General features: G+C 40.3%; 1 protein-coding gene across 5 annotated transcripts in view; it reads left to right on the forward strand.

The window, feature by feature from the left end:
* Positions 1 to 2,906: 2,906 nt before the first annotated feature.
* The window catches only part of USP32 (ubiquitin specific peptidase 32), an 81,602-nt gene continuing 65,423 nt past the window's right edge, over positions 2,907 to 19,085 (forward strand). For 2 of the 5 annotated variants that reach the window (XM_087751693.1, XM_087751695.1), the window contains exon 1: positions 2,909 to 3,101. In XM_087751693.1, the coding sequence (XP_087607819.1) occupies positions 3,044 to 3,101 (58 nt within the window). In that variant the 5' untranslated portion in view covers positions 2,909 to 3,043. Of the gene's footprint in view, positions 3,102 to 5,263; positions 5,403 to 19,085 lie in introns of all 5 variants that reach the window. The other 3 variants (XM_087751694.1, XM_087751692.1, XM_087751691.1) reach the window with 3 other exon arrangements.

Consider the following 19,085-nt stretch of genomic DNA (forward strand, 5'->3'; position numbering starts at 1 on the left):
GAGTTGTTAACCATCATTATTAACCATCATTCCAATCCATTTTCCTTCCTCTTAGAGGAAGGACCTCCTCACTAGAGGTTTCTGCTTCCTCATTTGCAGCAAATACCAAGTCAGCTGTTTGTCTGACTATACTTTAAGGTGGGATGGTGGCAGGATCTGACTTGTAATTATAATTTTAGACATTCTTTTTTTTTTTTTATGATTTAGCAAGTAAACCACTTGTCCTTAAAAACCCTATACTGCCTAATAATCTCTGCTGCCTGAGAACAAGGTTTGTTTATGCTACAAGTACTGGTTCTGTCAAGACACAACAGATAAAAACAGAATAGTTTTGCAAAGTGCTGGTGAGGCCTCTGCTGAAAATGGAATAAAAGTCTGGTTATCCATACTGGAAAGGTGATCTGAAACTAGCATAGCGGGAGTCTGCTAAGAGTTGGTGGAATGATGTACTTCTTGAGAGAGGGGCAACTAGAAGAGCTTAATCTGTTGAGGTTTTTTTTTGAAAGCTGAAAAGCGATAAATGAGTTTCTGTAAATATACAGAAGGGGATGTTGGTAATTCATCCATATTGCAACATGGAATTGAGTAGATGCAGCACAGCAGTTATAAACTGTGCTGGCTGCAATTGCATTGGATGGGAGTCGTTGCCCCGGCAGGTTCCTTTGCTCCTGTATGCCTAGATGAAACAGGCCTGGGAGTGTCATGTCAGCTCTGTGGTGTGCCTTCTTACTTGGGGTTTTGTTGTTGCTGTTTAATAATATAAATTACTGAAAGTAAGAGACTTAAAGGAGGTGAGGCAAGGATGAATCGTCATGGAGAGATCGGTGGGAAAACTAGAAGAAATTGGTGTGAAGCTGTCTTACACCACTGTACTTGCTTCCTGCTCTTAATTGCTTTCTGTAACTGCTCTGCCAGTTTGGGTCTGGCTGTATCCCAGTGCAGCTTGTTCCAAGCAAAACGGGACTCTCCATGTATCGTTATCTTTGTAATTCAGACGAGCAACCAAAACATTACAAGATTATTACTGGACATAAGGTCACAGAGGAATACCACAGCGAAGTCAGGAATTAAACCGTGTCTCCTCAGCTGCGAGTTAATAATTTAAAGAAGTGATCCACTGCAAACAGCATGGCACAAGGAATGCCATCGTTAGGGGTTTGAATACTTCATTTAATCACGAGATAAATTGACTTCTCCAGCTGTTTCTAATACTGCCAACTTATGCTTTTGATTGACATGTTGCCATGTTTGTTGAATTCATTCTCTCAAATATTTGAAAGTTTATATTGTATCTAAATTGAAAGCTGCTTGGGTGAGGCACTATATTGAGAAGAGAGATGTAAAGGTAGCATATGAATAAGAGGATATAAGGGAACTTATATCCTCTTTAAAAGGTAAGTGTGTAACAAGTGACTGGTGGGTGAAGTATGTTCCAAACAATTTCATTTATATTTTTAAAAAGCACTTAAGCCTCCCTCCTACCCCCACAGTCTATATTCCAGAGAGCCAAAAGGTCCTTTGTGAAGATCTTATGCTTGAGTGTAATAATTGTATTCTTTGTCACAAATCTAAGATAATAAGCAATTCAGATGATGGCAGAAAAAAATGTAAGGAGGCTTTATGAAGCTTAATTCATTTGTAGTGTCTTTGCATCTGAGTAGTGTTACGTGAGGAGAAATTTGGCCTTCAAGCTACCTTCTCTGTAAGCAGCATTCCTGGCTTTGCATATCAGATATGAAATTTGTTTGGAATGTTTGCTATAAAAATACCTATGTGTTAACTTACATCAGCAAGAAAGTAACTTCGGCTTGACCTTTCTTCAGCTCTGATGTGGTAAAATCATTCAGTACGGAAACTGTAACTTAGGGAATGGCTTGCAACTGGTGTTTTCACAGGCTTTGTTTCTGTGCAGGAACAATCCTTGGAATGAGCCACCCTTGGAAATCAATGTTTTCTTTCAAACTCCTTATTTTCTGCTCGGGAGTGACCTAGGGTATGTTACCAGGCTTAATGCTGTAACAAAGCCATTTGGGAAATCCTCCCATTCTGTGTAAGTATTGGACTGAATACTAAAAGCAAACATGCTGAGGAACAGCAAAGGACAGAGGTATTTTTGATCCTTTTACAATTCAGTCCGTGTTTCTGTTTCAGGCGCTGAAAGGCCATTTTAATGGAACAGGAACTTCCTCCCATCACCCCACGCTTGCAGTACTTCTCCTTAGAGGACTTTCTGAGGAGAGCTGCGGTCCCCTCTGAGGTATGTGGGGGGGCTGAAGGGCCGAGGCACAGGGTGCAGACCCAGGGCCACGACCTTCGCACGGCCGTAGGGGCCCCGTTGCACTGCGGCCTTGCGCCTCGCCCGTCGTGCGTGTGTGCGCGCCTGCGGAAAGCGTTGGCAATTTCCCAAGTGCCAAATTTCGAAGCGTGTGTGCGGAGGGCGAGCTCCTCCTCACAAGCCCTTCCCCACTGTACCCTGCGCGGCCCGGCTGGGCGCCTAACGGCCCTGAGACAGGCCCCGAGAGGCCGGCCCCACTGCACATCCCCAGCCGGCCTCGCCCCTCGCCTATCTCAAGGGACGGGCCCCCGGTCGGGGCCGCTCCCGCCGGCCGCCCTCATCCCCGGCGACGGCTGAGGGAAAGCGGGAGTCGCGCGCCGGCGCCTTTGGCGGGCAGCGAGGGGGAGGCGGGTGCTGCCGCGTCACGTGACGCGGGGCGCTCCCCTGTGGCGGGAGGGGAGCGAGAGCGGCGCGCGCGCGCTGTCCGTTAGGAGGCGCCACGGGGTGCGCGGGGGGGGGGGGGGTCGAGCCGGGCCGTAACAGCCCTCCCCGTCACGTGACGCGGTGCGGCGGGCGGGCGGGCTCCTTCACGTGACCCGCCATGCAGGCGGCGGCGGGGAGGGCGCGCGGCCGCCTCCTCCCCCCGGCCGCCCCGGCCCGCCCCGCCCCCCCCCGCCCGCGCCCTGTGCTCCGGAGTCGTTAGCGGCGCAGCCCGGGCTCCGCGGCGCCGAGCCGGCCGGCGGGGGAGGCCATGGACTGAGGGGCACCATGGGCGCCAAGGAGTCCCGCATCGGCTTCCTCAGCTACGACGAGGCCCTGCGAAGGGGTGAGGGGGAGCGGGGGGGGTTGCGGAGCGAGCGGCGGGGGGGCGGGGAGGGGGCGCGGCGGGCCTGCGGGGCGGGAGGGGGGGGCGGCGGGAGGGGGCCCCGCTCTGCCCCTGTCAGCGGGCGGCGCGGGCGGGCGGCGTCTGGTGGCTCCTCGCACCACCATGACAGACCCCGGCGCGGAGGCACTTGCGCCGTTCCTCTCCCTCAGGCTCCTTCCCCGCCCCCTTCCTCCCCCCCTTCCTCCCGCCCCCCCCCCCCTTTATTTATTTATCTCCCCTATCTTAATAATGGGGCCTGGGCAGCGGCCGCGGGGAGGATCTCCTCTCCTCGCCGCCTCCGCGCCTTGGCAGCGGCCGCCGGTGCCGTCCCGCCGCTCCGCCGGCAGCCGGGCGGGGAGCAGAGGCAGCCGGCGGGCGCTGATGCCGCCAGACCCTCCCGCTGTCTCCCAGCCCTCGGCCTCGCGTTTTGCCCGTCGCTTGCCGGCTCTCCTGGCTACCCTGGAAAAAGGCATGGGGAAATGCTGCCATCCCGATGTGACAGGACTTGCCGTGCCGCTCCTCTCACCGCGCCGCCTGTCAGCTCTCGGCTCTCTCATACCGACTGGCTCCTCATGTTTACTTGCTGCTGTCCCTGATAGGGAGCACGCATCTGCATCTCTAGGCTGAAAGATGGATGTAGCTTTTATGGTTTATTATATATGTTGCTGTCTTAGTCCGTTTCTAGATTCCTCCTGGAGAATTTAAAGAGGAAGGGAAAACATAAACAAGCTCAATGCCGAATACTCGCAGCCGCAGGGTTCCAAGGCGACAGGCAAGCTACACCCTGTCAGCTATCTTGCTCTAGAACTGATATCCAAGTCCAAGGACAAAGAGGGACAGTAATTTTCAGTGGTAAAGGGTTTGCAGAGAGGATAGTTTTTGATAATTGTTAGTCTGTTGTGGATTCATGTGATGTAGTACAGACAGTTAAAGCAGTTCACCTGTTTGATATTTAAAGCATTGATAAAATTCATAAGCTCAAACCAATACATGGCTGCCCTTTTTATTTCTGCTTACATCTGAGAAGCGTGTAACAATTGATCACAGAAAGCTGGGAGGAAACACTGAGCATTAATTGAAGGACAAACAGCAAATTAATGTGAAATGGGATTTTTATTAAATATTTTAATTTTTTTTTTATGGTGGAGCCTCTGAGGGATGCCATGTCAAATAGGAAATGGAGCAACATACTGTCAAGCAGAAGAAACAAATATGTGATTCAAACTCACTTTCGTTACAAATTTTAAACGTAACAGCCTTGAAGAATTTCACTTCTAGCGAAAGTATAAGAAGTCTTTAAAAGCATTGGTGTATGTATTTTTAGAGGAGCTGGAGTCATAAACGTAGCTTGGTAGAGGTGTGAAGTTGAATATAACAGGAAGTGTTTGAAATAAGCTCTTTGGTGGAAAATACATTCATTTGGTCAAGATGTATATTCCAAAGTTCATAAATAAGAGAAACCAAATGTTTTGAATTTTAAAGTTAGATTTAAACTCATATACTGCTTCAAAATCAAGGAAGTTGATCTGGATGTTTCATCATTAAAAGTTTACTTGACATAAAAATAAGATTGATTTTTTTTTTAAGTTATTTAAAATTACTTCTTGCACAGTGAATAATATTTTTCTTTGATGTTGTTCTATCTGTATGAGGTATTTAATACTGTTTTTCTGTAGGAGAACAGAAAGGTTGTTTTAGGCTCTCTAATATAAATCGATGTTTTGCTAAATAACTATGTTGTTTACTTAACCAGTGAATCATTGTATGTATAAAACAGGCTGGTTATCAAAATGTTATTTGTTAGGCCATTCTTACTTGCACAGAACCATTCTGGTACTTGTGACGTTTCTGTGGACACCAGCACCAAACAGCTATAATGAATAAACATAAACATCAAAAAAAGAAAGCCAAATATATTTATATCCGACTAGATCTATCTTCTCCAACATTGTGTCCTGGTCGTTAAATGCCGAGAAAGGCATTTAACATATTAGGTGATATTGTATAAATTCTTCAACTGTGAATTCTTCACAGGTAATCAATAGCAGTTAACTATACTTGTAGAAGTAGTAATCATTCCAAATGTTGTGATCATATTTTTGAGACGCTAATTTTAATTTCAGTTGTTCAGAATATCTGGAAAAATGCAATGAGTGCTGCTGGTTCTGCAAGCTTCGGAAAATAAGGCTGACTTTTAAGTTGTGAATGGCCGCAATTTTATTTATTGCAATTCCGTTTTGGGAGTAACCAAAGGTTGTGAAGGTGAGGAGAGTTTTTGTGGTTAAACACTCACAATATAAATAACTGTAGCTAAACTGTAACTTCTATTCAAGGAGATGAAAATGCGAGAGCAGTCTAGTGTTAATGGCCTTTTTCACCCTTGAGCATGAGATAGTACTGCAATTTCTTTTTTTTTTTTTTTCCCCTGCTTGTTGGCACAGACAGCTGACTGCACTGTGGATGATGTGGCCATGTGGCATGATGAAGTTGTCTTGTGTCCACCATGCAGGTCACACTGAGTCTTGTTAGTCGCCCTTCTTCCCTCATGGCCTGTAAAATCTGTGTCCGATTGTGTAGTTTGGGAGTGAAAAGTAAGGGATTCTATTTTAGACAACTCTTCTCTTGTTATGAATATTGCCAAATTATGGTCATCTTATTTATAGTAGCCAGAGGCACTACATTGCCTGTTGCAGTGGAAAAGGTATGGGCTCTGAACTTGTGGTGAGAGCTCTTCCTGACCCTGTAGACCTCCTTCTGAGGATGACTTCTTTGTAATGAGGTGAAATTCATGGACAGGTCATTACAGGTGAAGTAAAAAGAGTGCTTCCTTCCAAACTCTGCATAAGATTATTGGTTATTTTATCAAACTAAGTTTGCGATGGCATAAGCTGGTAATGTGGCTCTTGGGTTTGTTGCTTTTTTTTTTTTCCTTAACACTAAGCTCCAACAGCAATTTTCTTCCTAGGGCAGTGCTGCAAGTCAGGGAGGCTTCCCTAGCTCGGTTGGTATCCCTTTTTGGTTTGGTGCCTTTTCCAACGCGTGCCTCTGATTTCTGACTCCTCTACTACCATTCTGTTCATCAGGCTGGCTGGCTGCTCGCTCTTTCTGAGAATTGCCCAGTGTTAGGCCTTGCCTTATGCCAAGGAGGTAGCACTCTAAAGTCTGCCTTATCTTTTACTTGTTCTGCTGGCAGCCTTGACACCCGATTCCTTAAAGGGCTGCCTTTGGGCCAGTAAAACTTTATCAAAGGAAGAACTTTCTATTACTATTGTATTAGCTCCAGCACGGCAGCTCCTGCACTATGCTGTGTTGTATATAGGGTATTTTAATAAGGATTCCCCAGGAAAGAGATGGCTACGTGGTATTGATGGCCAATTTATTTCAGATCCCTAAGGACTGTATTTTCCAGTGACTGTTAACGTGTTCTGCTTAAGTAACTTTCAGAATATAATCGTAGACTGACCGTAAATTTATGAAGGTACTTGAAAATTATGAGATTATAGAATCTATAGTCAAAGTTTCTGTGAATGCTACTTAGAGCAGGTCTTGCTAGCTCAGGCCATTTTCAGCTTATGTATGCTAAATATTCAGTCAGGTAACCACTTAAACAAAAGAAATGTCAGTGAATAATCACGGATCTGTTAAATTTGTGCCAGAGAAAAAGGCGGGGTTTTCTTTCTGCTTAAAGCAAGGTAAAATTTTTGTTCCGTGTATGCTGGGTTGGAAGAAGGGGGAACTGCCACAATGTCAGTGTGGTCAGTGAGTATACTGTTTGGAGAAATGAGTGGCTGCTGATAGATCCGTTTCATTGTGTTCTGTTTTGTGCACAATGATCTCTGAGAAAAAGAGCAAAAAGAAAGAACAAAAACAGTGCCGTCTTTCAAAAATGTGCATGCAATTAAAACACCAGCTAATATTGAGGCAAAACTTGCAGGTGTATCAATTTCACAGGATTTGCCTCTGGAGTGGTCATGAAATAGTAGTTTTTGAAGACAATTTTCTTTCCTACTTGTGTATCTCAAAGATGCTACTAACTGGAGAACAAGAAGCCTGTCAAAGCAATTGAAAACCCACTTTAATCCACAAACAGGTTGGTTAGTATGCTTTCCAATAATGACTGTTATGTGATGGGCAGAGGATAAATCTTGCTAATGACCTTTTGTCTTGATTGAATTTGAAAAATAGCTACATTTGTTTTATTTAAATCAAGGCGTATATATCTGGTGTCTGATCATTAACATCCTCAAGTGTGCAGATGTAATAAATCTGACAAAAGGATGATGGAAAACTTGTGCAAATATGTAATCATCTATTTGAGGTTGTCTTGATCTCAACCTGGTGACAAAATCCGTGGACTCAGCCCTTGAGCCTATAGAAGACTACTTTGTATTACTCCAGACTATGAAAGTAACTTTTTAAATCTCAGGTGCATTTTTAGGAGAAATTATCAGGGAACCATTTTAGTGGTTTCTTCTCTTCTTTCTACATCCCACAAAAGCAACTATTCTAGTTTCTTTTCTCTCATATCTGAAAAACAGTGCTCGAACACCATAGGTAGGTGAATGTTCTTCAGGATATGTTGTTTTCTAGGGGTATAAACCTGTGTCCTTCTGTTTAAGGAGCTTTGAGTTTTCAGAGGCATGTGATGAAAATGCCTAGATCTCTCTCAGCCCTCTTTTTTTTTTTTCTTTTTTTTTTTTTTTAACTATCTGAATGAATAGGATCCACTGTTGAGACAGTCTAGATTATACAGCGAGACTTGTTATGTCAGCCAGTATTTGATGGCTTTAGGGCTCTGTCATATGATTAAAGCAGGTATGAACGCATAGCTTCACACTTCCTGTTTATAAATATGTAGAGCTGCAAGTAGCCTCTCAAATTCAGAGAGCGGTAATTATTTCACAACTTTGGCATTCAGTTCTGATGCTTGTTTTGGGAGGATACCTCAGTAGTCTCTGCTGAACATGTACTACAGTGCACAAGTGACTTGGGGAATTCTACTTAAACTTCCACGAACTGATGAGAAGAGGCTACTGTTAGAAAATAATTATTTATCTGTAATTCTTCATCTGCTAAGTTGCAGTGACCGCTTTCTCGTCTTTTACTTCAGGATCCAAGTTTAGAGAAGTGTACTCAGTGGTTTTCAACCTCTTCTTACTTATGACTGCCCAAGTTATTTCCTATTGGAAATGAGGAACATTTGTATAGTGAACTTAAGTCATCTAACAGTTAGTTTCCTTTCCTGAGATGCCTTTTGTGGTCGTTAGAAGTTCTTTATGAAATACCAGTTGAAAACTTACAAATCAGAGGAAAACGTTGCCTTCTGCTTAGGCTTCTGTGAGTGCTGTGGTTCTGAGGGACCTGATCACGTACCTTTTAGTAGGTTTTTAGTAATTCTTAGGTGGTTCCCAAGTCCAGCAGTACCAAGCATGGCAGTAATGGGGAGTAAGTGCTCAGATGTTGGATGTGCACACAGTGATTTAAGTCTGATAAAAGAGGATGTAAGACTGTAGGGATTTCATAAACAAGAAATGGTTGAACATCTTAAAGCAAAAAGCCCTCAAAACCTTGAAATACAATTCAGTAAATGTTGGGAGTCCTCTGGTTTCTCACTTCAACAGGTGAATCGTGTCTCTAAATAACAGTAGTATCATAATATTAGATGCATTTTTGTCCTGTCGGCAAGTTACTAGAGATTCAAGTCAAAGCGGTCAGGAAAGCTGCCAAATGAGCGTAAATAGATAATATCATTCCAGCCACGGTGGCTGGAAGTTAAAGGGTAAGCTGAACACATCCTCGTTTTGAGTGTTAAACATCTTGATATAAGCTAAAAGTACAGTATCAGGCTAGGATATATGTAATATATTTTTTTATGTTGATGTAGACTAAAATTCAGTACTCAAAACGTTTATTTGTTTTATAGATTATATGCCTATATATCTCATAGCTCGTGTAACTGTTGCTTGTTCTGCTTTATTTCTCGTATTTTAATCAATGAAATCAGTTATTTTCATAGTCACCTCTTTCTAATCAGTTTCTAGTTTTTGCTCCTGTAAAAGCAGGCTTTTTTTTTTTTGTTTTTAATATAATATATGCCCAGAGAAAGTTGTTGAACTTTCATCCTTAGACGTTTTCAAGACCTGCCTGGGCAAAGCCCTTTGCAATCTGGTCTGAGTTCAGTATTGACCCAGTTTCAAGCACAAGGTTGAACTAGTTGACCTCCTGAGATACTTTCCAAGCTGATAGATTCTATGAAATATTTGTGTTCATCTTGAATTTTGTAAAGCCTTGTTTTTATAAAAAGTGTAACATCAGGGTCCTAAATTTACCTGACAGTGTCCTACAGAGAAAATAAAATACGACAAAAATAGAAACTAGGAAGCTTTCAAAATGATATGAAGCATCTCTAATGAAATGTGAAAGGGAAGAAAACAAGGGGGGGCTACTCGAGTCCTGTTGTACTTGACCTGTAACAGTATCAGGCTTTCTGGCTGCTGGCATTGTGGGAGAAATGAGTAAAACAACCCTTACCCCCTTTCTTTTGCTCAAAGGGAAGCCAGCTTACTGTCTCATTTCATAAAATAAGTAAGGCATTCAGTTCTTTAGTACTCAAAAAATGAAATGGCGTTCAAAAATGGGCCTGTGAAGGGATGACAAGCTTTGTGAGAATAAAAAAGAACATAGCATTAGCAAGTTATGTGATTAGGTGAGGCACGATATGTCTATTTAATTCTATAAATTAAGATTATTGTACAGCTGCTGTTCTGTGATGGGACTGATCATGATTTTTCTGTATTTAAAAAAAACCCAGATGTTACTAATGTCTGTCATTTTAAAAATGTCGGAATATCTTCTGAAAATTGAGTATATTTTTGGTTACGTTGTAAATTCGTACATTCGTTCTAAATAATTTGGTATATGGGGAGTGCCAGGTAGGTCTAATGAGTTGTAGGTCCTTGAGCTGTTATCATGGCATCTGTATGACTTAGCCACTAATTATTTTTAAAATAATCCTGCTGTCTTTTGGTCCAAGAAGAAATTCAAAATACAGTGAGCATACAAAAAAGAAATGGAGGAGGGGTAGAACAAGTGTTGCATTTTCAAATACCAGAATTGTTTCTGTCCACTAAGTTATTTCAAGGACTGTTGTAAACCAGACCTACCCAGTTGGGTTTTTTCAGGCCTCCTGGGTTATTTAACAGTAGTCTGTTAATTGTAAAGATTTGCTCAGTGGGGGACTTTGCATCTACTTGAGTCCCTACTGGGCCAAGTCAGTGCTGTGTTCCTCCTTGGGTTGGGAGCTGCAATGTTGTTTTACTGCTGCTGACTGAGGGACTGGGAGTGCACCAAGAAATGTTTGGTGTCTCACCATGGAACCTTACAGAGTGAGGTACTTACAGACACCTATGACGTGGTGTTAATGAGTAGAAGCAGCGTGAGAGTTTTTCTGCCTGTCCTTGACTGATAAGTCTTTGCCTTTGCAATGAGCGTCATGTTTGTTATCCACTTTGTTACTGCATCCTAGGTGCCTACCAGTACTAAATTGTTTGGTGGGAACTTACAGAATTACTTTGAATAACATGTGGGACTTGGTGTTCTGTGGAGGCTACTCAGCAGCACACAGCGTTTGGTTTGGACTGCCCAGCCTCTCTTCAGGTGAGCTCCAGTTGGGTGCTGATTGCTTGCTGGGTTCTACAAGGAACATCCAATGAGGTGGAAAGTGTGCTGAAGGTATATGTGCAGGTCTCAAGTTCTGCATACGTGTTTTCAGAACTGCATTTTACAATATAGTCTTCGATATTGTTCATAATAAAACTGATGATTTCCTAGGTTAAGTTTCTGTATAGGAAAGAAAATTCTGGAGGTTAATTCTAAATAAGACTTTCAATTTTTAAGTATTTTAAAAACCAGTTATTTCTTAATTTGTTGTATTGCTCGAAGCAGTTGCTTTTTCTTTAAGGTATACTTAGTCTGAATTACTGTCAATGTCCATGTGATATTTGCAGTATTGAAGAACTACCAAAAGCATCTTTAACATTTAATTTTCATATGAAAAGGTCATTTACATAACGAGACAATGAAGCCTTTGGGCAAAAATGAATGTAGAAGGAAAATCCATTAATGTAGATTCTGCCTAAGGTTTGAAAGGATCTAATTCACAAAACTTTGAATACTATATTATTGCTATCACTTACTGGAATAAAAATACCCTGCTTGCCTAAAGAGTGGCAAGATGCTAATGTACATTCTCTTTTGTGATTTCTTCAGGGACGTCTTACTTTTGTTAGTGATGACTGTGTCTGTATAGCTTTAGTGTTTTCAGCTTAGCTGTGTAATAATACTTAGCATTTCTTTTTTACGTAATGAATTTTAACACCTCTGAGAAGTGGGCTTGTGTTTACAATTGATCGGGGTTGGCGTAGTCCTTATAGGTGGGGACGTGGTTGGAAAGAATGCATCTCTTTTAACTGCAGTTTTATTAAACTGGTGTAAAAGCTCTTCTGGGTTTCTGATTCTTAATGGGTATAAGCTGGGTTCAGATCTTGGTTTGAAACAAAATGCGTCTGCATATAGTTTTTGTAGTAGTTCACCAAATCTGTTTAAAAAACGATGCAAGTTGTAATCAATCACAGTATTTTTCTGTGTAGACCATTAAGTCATTCATCATAATGACAATAAAAAAAAATTCCTTCGTTATGTTAGTGTAGTACTGACACGCGACTGAGTTCTAGGAGAGAGAGGTGTGTGTTTCTCGGTTAAGTAATCTAGTAGTTTAACAAAATTACTTTTAAGAATATGCTAACATTTGCAACAAGGCCTTTATTTGGTTTTGAGGCAAAATAGGATATGCTTGAGAAAGGTTTGGACAAATGATAGTCACGGCAGTTTGTAATGACCAGGTTTTATTTCCCATTGTATACATTACTTAATGTAAAAATGGCAAAAGCGCTGGAATTGTTGCTTACCTGAATCATTACCTCTGCTAAAGTGATTAGGCGTCACAGGTAGAGTGACTTGGCGTATCGAGTGACATGCCATGATCTCCAAGGTGTTCAAATCCTCCTCTCCCTTCTCCTTTTAGCCTATCACAACACATAACAAGCCTCTCCTATCACATGGAAATGTGCTGGTGAGGCTGACAACTCATTGTGCTTACTGTGTGGCGTATTTGGGACAAAATCACAATCTCTTTTTCTGGAATGGTATTCACAGGCTGCATAGGTTGATGTGTTCACCAATGCGTTAAGGTGGAATGCACTGCAAACCATCCGGTTTCTGGGACAGGGATGCCATTGCAACTAACAGGACAGTCCCTTACTCGTAATGGGTAACTTTGGACAAACTGAGATGGGCAGAAATATCATCTGGCTTTACACATTGCCACACACTTCAATTTTGACTTTTGGAGTGGTTTTGAACAGTCACTGAGACATTCTGTACCTTAAAAAGGGATTTGACTTCTCTTCTGGTCCGGTTCTCTGCAGGTGCGTGTCATGAGCTGCAGAGAAAGGCAGTGTAGAACTGGTCTGGAGCGAGGCAGCCAAGTCAGTCATCGGAGTGCCATGCATGCTTCTAACCATCAACTACAAAGGGAAAACAAAGCTATACTTTCCAGTGTCTTGTAAAACATTTATTTGGATGATTTTTTTTTTTTTTAATGTCCAAATCCTTTGAAGCTGTTTCGCTTAGTTTAGAGTCTGAATTGGGCCTAGAAGTTATGAGAGTCAATGTCACCAGGGCAAAATAAGAGATAATTGCATTCTGCACAAAAATGTATTCTTTGTCCTTTAAAAATAAAACCTATTACAAGCCCTTTTGAATTCTTCCTTACAAGTTGTGGTTTTTATTTACATGGTATCTGTCTTTTTCTTAGCTGGTCTTTCAGTTGTCATCCACTCATACCATTTAATTTCATGTTAAGTATTTAATATAGAATGTATGCTTACGTTTCTTTTGTGTTTTGAATTGATATTCCTTATCTTAATTTATAGTGATGATGGAGACGCTCAGGTTTTGTCCTGTGGCAGACTGCTTTGGCAGCAAGTCATGAACTGAAATACTTTAACATGTATATGCTGCTATCTTAGTGGAACTCTACAAATGATCATAGGACTGATTTAGTTGGATTTTTTGACAGCTGTTTTAAATGATCAGTTTTACTGCATTAGTTTGCAAAATTGTTCTTTTAAAATTCTGAAACCTTGAATGAAAAAAATGTGGAAGAAACTGAGAAACCTAAGCAGAACAGGAAGTGCCAGATTTAATAAGTCTGGATACAGAGAAAAAGAACTGAAAGTATTGGGATAGTAATTATGAGAACTTCAGTTTTGCAGATTAAATTTGTTCTAAAAATGAACTTGAATATGGCATCATGAATCTATTTTGGGCTGAAGAAGCACTTCCTTTCAATCCATGTTTCTAGTTGTTAGGTGTTATCCAGAAACAAAATCTTATTCTGCACTGGAAATTTCCTAGTCTTGTAAAGAAGATTTTTACCACGTTTTCGCTAACAATGTGATACAGTTAGATCTTGGATTTTAGTTTAAAAATTAGAAAAGTGGATTTGCACTTTGCAGAGCTGAAGCAGCATTGCTTTAAGAAAAAACATCAACAGCAGTTAGTGCAGTCAGTATAGCCTGCTCTGTATTCCGTGAGGATGTTAACGAAGGTTGTTATCAGTGGAAAAGTAATGTAAGAACTTTTTGATCTCTGTTTTCCAATCTTGCAGCTAACGACATGATTTTTCTTTTCCTAAAGAATTATAATTGATCTTTTGCCACTAACAACTTCCCAACTTTTTTGTGTTACCTGCAATTTAGTGTTGTCTTCTAAACACCTTGCTTAAAGAATAGTTGTGTAAATGTCTTGTGTGAAGTAATGTTATTCCTTAAATAATGAGTAGATTGCAGTGTAGATGGCTTAAAGGAGGAAGGAACCATACCATACACTTAATTCTAATATAGAACAGTGGCTAAATATCTGCAGAAGCCAGAGTATTACAAGAATAGAGGTTAAAAAGCAGAATATAAAAGATGTGATAAATATCTCTTCATATAAAACATTCATAATTTATTATGTAAATGTACTCTTCTAATAGAGACAATAGTGTCCTTGGGGATATATTGTGAGTCTCTTCAGGGATTCAGGGAGAGATTCCAACTGCTCACGCTATTCAGGGCATTGTAGCTCTTTGGTGTTAAGTCATTCTAATACCTTTTCTGTTTCTATACTTCTTTTCTGTGAAACAATGGACAGTGTGTTTATACGAAACTCTGAAATTTGAGTCGTCACATCAATCTAAACTGGTCAGTGACAGTAAAATCACTGGAAGGCGGTTTCCCGCACAGCTGTTATATGGTGTATCTGAATACTCTGTTTCATTCTCCTGAATGTAGGACATTTTTCAGCCATTCACAGATTGTGTAGCAAACTTGTTACCATGTGTTTATAACAGTGTAACAGAAGACGTAAATTTGTGACCTGACACTTTGCATCTGAGTTTAAGATTGTATGTTAGACAGATTATCACCAAGAGCTGAGAATAGGTAGGCTCAAAATACAGAGCCTTTTATTGTCGATCAGCTGTACATATATACAGGTGTGTAATGTGTTTGTGCCAAAACACTTGACTTCTAAGTGAGTAATATTTTTCTTTTAACTTTAGAAATTAGACTTTAGCAGTGTATAAATACTGTCTGAATCTTTTATTATTCTTTACTTGTCATAGTATTTAAGTACTGCGCTTAACTAGAGTTGGCTCTTTGAGCTGCCAGAGACTAACACTTGAGTAAATACTTGATCAAAACTGTATCAGCAATCGCAAATTAGAACTCCTTGCCTTTAGTCCTCACTAAAGGCTATAGGAAACACTGCCTTCCTATGCAGAAGTTGCAGATTATGTTTAACTTTCAGGCTTAGAAGATATTTTTAAAATTAAAGAACAATTCATAGTATAGCTGCATTTGGTATCTTTGACACTGTTGGAAGAGAAGATATGAAATATTTGTTATCAGGAAAACTGATGAAGGGACAGCTCAGAAGAGCAGTTTTGTTTCTCATCTAAATTGGACTGAATAACCATTCCAAATACTGAAAAGACTGAGAGCTAAAACCATCATCCTAGGAAATCCTGTACAAACTACGTAAACTATGAAGAAGAATCAGAAGAAAATAGTAGTGGAAAAGGAAAGAAAAATGAGGAATGAAGAGGTTGGAAACTGGGCAATGAGTGATGACTATGCTCAGGTGAATACAGGCATCCCAGACAGGGTTGCTTACTTTTTGGACTTCCCGAACTGGTGCATTTTTGTCCATGCTTCTGTCTTTTGGAGGGGAGTTCAGGGTTCTTGTTGCTGTTGCTGCAAGACAGCTTATGCTCCGTATTTAAAACCACTTAAAAGTTGTACCTCTGCCTCCTCTCCTTTTACTTTTCTGTACTGTTTCCATGCCTGGCTGTGCTGCTCAGCTAGCTGAGTGTGTTTTCTCTTCTCTAGGGTCAGCAATAATTTATTCAGAGCATCTAGAGCAGTAACAGCACCTCATCTTGGAAGAAGCAATAAATGCTATGACGGGGCCTGCGGCCAGGAAAGGTGGCATCCTGTGATTAATCAGGGCTAGAAATCGCTTTGTTCAGTCACTGAGAATGAGTTTACCAGTTCTTGGATTGATAACAGTAATTACTTCTGTCCCTAATATTGCAGTCTGTTGCATTTAAATTTGCGGTGGTACGTATGGTAAAAGTGATTTTAATGATTTGCAGAGGTTTCTGAATGTTCAGGTTCTTTCAGGTTTCTTCTGTAGCTTACAGGGTTGGACTGGTAAGCATATAAAACTAGGCTCCTTTAATTCCTGAGGATATAAAATATAGCCAATAAGATTTAAGTGCTCAGATGGTGGGAGGATTATTTCACTGTTGGGACCATTATGTAGCAATTCCTATCCACACTAGTCTTATGGGGAGGGTTGTCACAGAACCTGTACCGATTAGCTTTGCTTGAAGCAAACATAATCCAAATAGCAATGTGGCAGTGTGTGCCCTGATGGAGATACTTTACAGATGGATAAAACAGGCTAATAATACTTAATGGCACTCTTTTTGAGGATGGTAACTGTGAGAAGTAAGCTCTTTGAAGATTAAAAGCGTCACATAAATGCTAAGTCTTCATGTTACAGAAAATTGGCAAATCCTATTGTAATAACTAAATCTTCTTCCGCTCTCCGCACACAAGATGTTAAACCTTTGATATGCATTATGGTTAGGTCTAATAGAGCCAAGAAAAGCTTGAACCCCAGGATGAGCCACTACTACTAAAAACCAAAGAATTGGTAGGAGGAAAAAAATACAAATGGATTGAATAATTTGATTTTTTTTTTTAATACCAAAACTGGGTTGCTGTTATCCTTAAATTCCTGTTATTGGTAAATGTCATGTTGAGACTGTTAAGTCTTTAGTGAGATGCACTGTGTAATTTGAATGGTGCCATTTTTGATATTCTGTTTATGAAAGATTCCTTAAGAGTAGATTAATTTTTTTGTTAGGGGAGGCAGGATTTTTTTATCTGTGTTTTCGCCCAAAATGTTCTCAAGTGGGTTCCTTTTTGGCAGGGACAGGTGAGTGTGGAGGTTGTCTTTTTAGTCATAGCTGGTTCATTTATCTCAGTTGTATTTTGCAGTTTGTTCTTCCTATTTGGGGTTGTTCCCAAACATGCTTTACGTTCACTTGTACATTTTACCTCTTTGAAGCTTTTTAGTAATTGCTTTGGTTCTTGACAACTTCATAACTGCAGCCATTAAGTCACAATAAAGACTAATGAAAAAAGTAATAAAATTTCCATGTATAACTAGGATGAAGATTCCTGGGGGAAATATTGAGCAAGTGATTACAGGGAAGATAATTGTCTCGTTAGAGAATTATATGCCCTCTGAGTTTGATATTGAACCTGTAAAATTGTCACTTAAAAATCAAAATATTAGAATTATTAAAACCCGAGCTGGAAGTCAGGAAGAGCTTGAGGTAGGTGAATTTTGCTTGCTTTCTGAAGGATGATCAAGTTGTCTGTTTTATTAAAATTCAGGCTTGGTTATTTTTAGTAAAGAACAAATGCAATGTTATGCTGATGGTTGCAAATTATTGCTTGCTCTGTATACTTGAGATCCGCAGGGCTGATGTGTGGGGTTTTTTTTTAAGACACTGACATAGCAAGCTTTTTCCATCTAGTAGTGACATTAGAAATGCAGATCTTGTGTGTGTGAGTTTTTAGGGTATTGTGGGCATTTTGATGCTTGTAGTTCTGGGAAAAAGGACCAGCTCTACTAGATATGTTGTAAGATACTTTAGTCAGATGAGCTCAAAGTTTCTTGCCCCTTCACCTTAACTGAACTTTTTATCCTCTCCATTTTTTCCTTCCTGCTTATGCAGTAATTTGTTTCCTGTTTTGATTTTCAGCATTGTCGAGACATTGTGGTCTTCTGCCTTGATTTGGCTTTTTTTTTTTTTTTTTTTTGCTGGTCACCTGTAAAATAGAATAAATAATTTCTTTTCATGTAGCCAAATGAAATATTTTAGGCTTTTAAGACATAACAATTTCATCAGCTTTTTGGTGCTGTTACTGCTACTCATACTAATGGAAGTGATGATTTGCATGTTACTTTTGTGATCCTGGTGTAAATAGAGGTTGCCAAATCACTGATTTGTTTTCAACAGTCACTACTTTTCTCTAATAAGATGAAAGGAAAGAAAACAGATATGTGCGTTGTTTCTCTATCCGCTTAGTTACAGATTATGTTAATTGGCTGTTGGTTTATAGTAGATGTGGCAGATTAACTGCACCTACCCTCAGCTAAACTATTGGAATTCTGTCCTTTTCACTGATTAAAGCAACTCCTTAATAGTAGCTTCTAGTACTTTTACAGAGTGCCTTAGATCATTTATCAAACATCTGTCTGATGTAGACTAGACTAGTGTTGAGACAGTGAAGGCATGGAGAGGTTAAGCGTCTTTTGCCTGAATGTCTCGGGCAGTATTAAAAGAGTTCAAACGCTATGCTTTTATTCTTATCCTTTACTACAACAGCCAACTGTATGCTTTTGAAAGCTGTGTTTTGTATCTCATTCTGTATCACCACAGCATTTTACATAATTGTGCTCAGATTTTGAAAGGTAGGGGAAGAAGCGTTGTAAAGGAAGGTAATTTTATGGCTGGTCTGACTTTCCTAGTAAATATTAAATAGGAATTTAAAATGCATTTATTGTGCGCACTCTCATTGCACATGTCATAGGCAAGGTATATATTAATTATGTTATATAAGCTGTGATAAATCCATTAAGCCTGACTAACCGCTTCTTTTAACCTTCAGACAAGCTCCCTTCAAAATGAATATTTGTTTCTTATAGTGCTTCACATTCACGTGTGAACTGTTGCATCTTAAGCAGCAGTGATTGATCGTAAATTTTGGTGTTGCTTCTCTTCAGTGCATGTGTAAATCTTTAAACTTCACATAAGCATTGGAGAGCAGCCATATGCTGAAAGATGGGAAGAGAAGTTACTCTGTTGGTTCGTGCTTTAGGTGCAAGTTAGTTACTGGTGTCAAGCAGAGGCGGTGGTGTATGGCAGCTCTTATATTCTTCACCTCAACAGTGTTCCTAGTGTTGCATCTCTCAAGAAATTGCAGAATATATATGTATAAAATTAAGGCAGATTTTAGCTACTTTCTTACAGTATTTGAATAAAACATACTATTGAGGTAACTTGTACAAACCTTGGCTTAGATTCATTAGTCTCTAAGGAAGTATGAAGCATATGCACTGAAGGCACTTCTGTTCATGAGGAATTGGCTTTGATGTAACCATTTTTTTCTATCTCTTTTTTCCAAAACAGGAAGTGAAGAAGCAAAAGTATCAATATTAGGTGTATTTAGTTATGTAGTCATATTTTTATGATGACTC

This window comes from Nipponia nippon, unplaced genomic scaffold (genome assembly GCF_047370975.1).
Source record: "Nipponia nippon isolate SJK-2023a ecotype South Korea unplaced genomic scaffold, ASM4737097v1 scaffold_15, whole genome shotgun sequence".
NCBI classification, from domain to species: Eukaryota; Metazoa; Chordata; class Aves; order Pelecaniformes; family Threskiornithidae; genus Nipponia; species Nipponia nippon.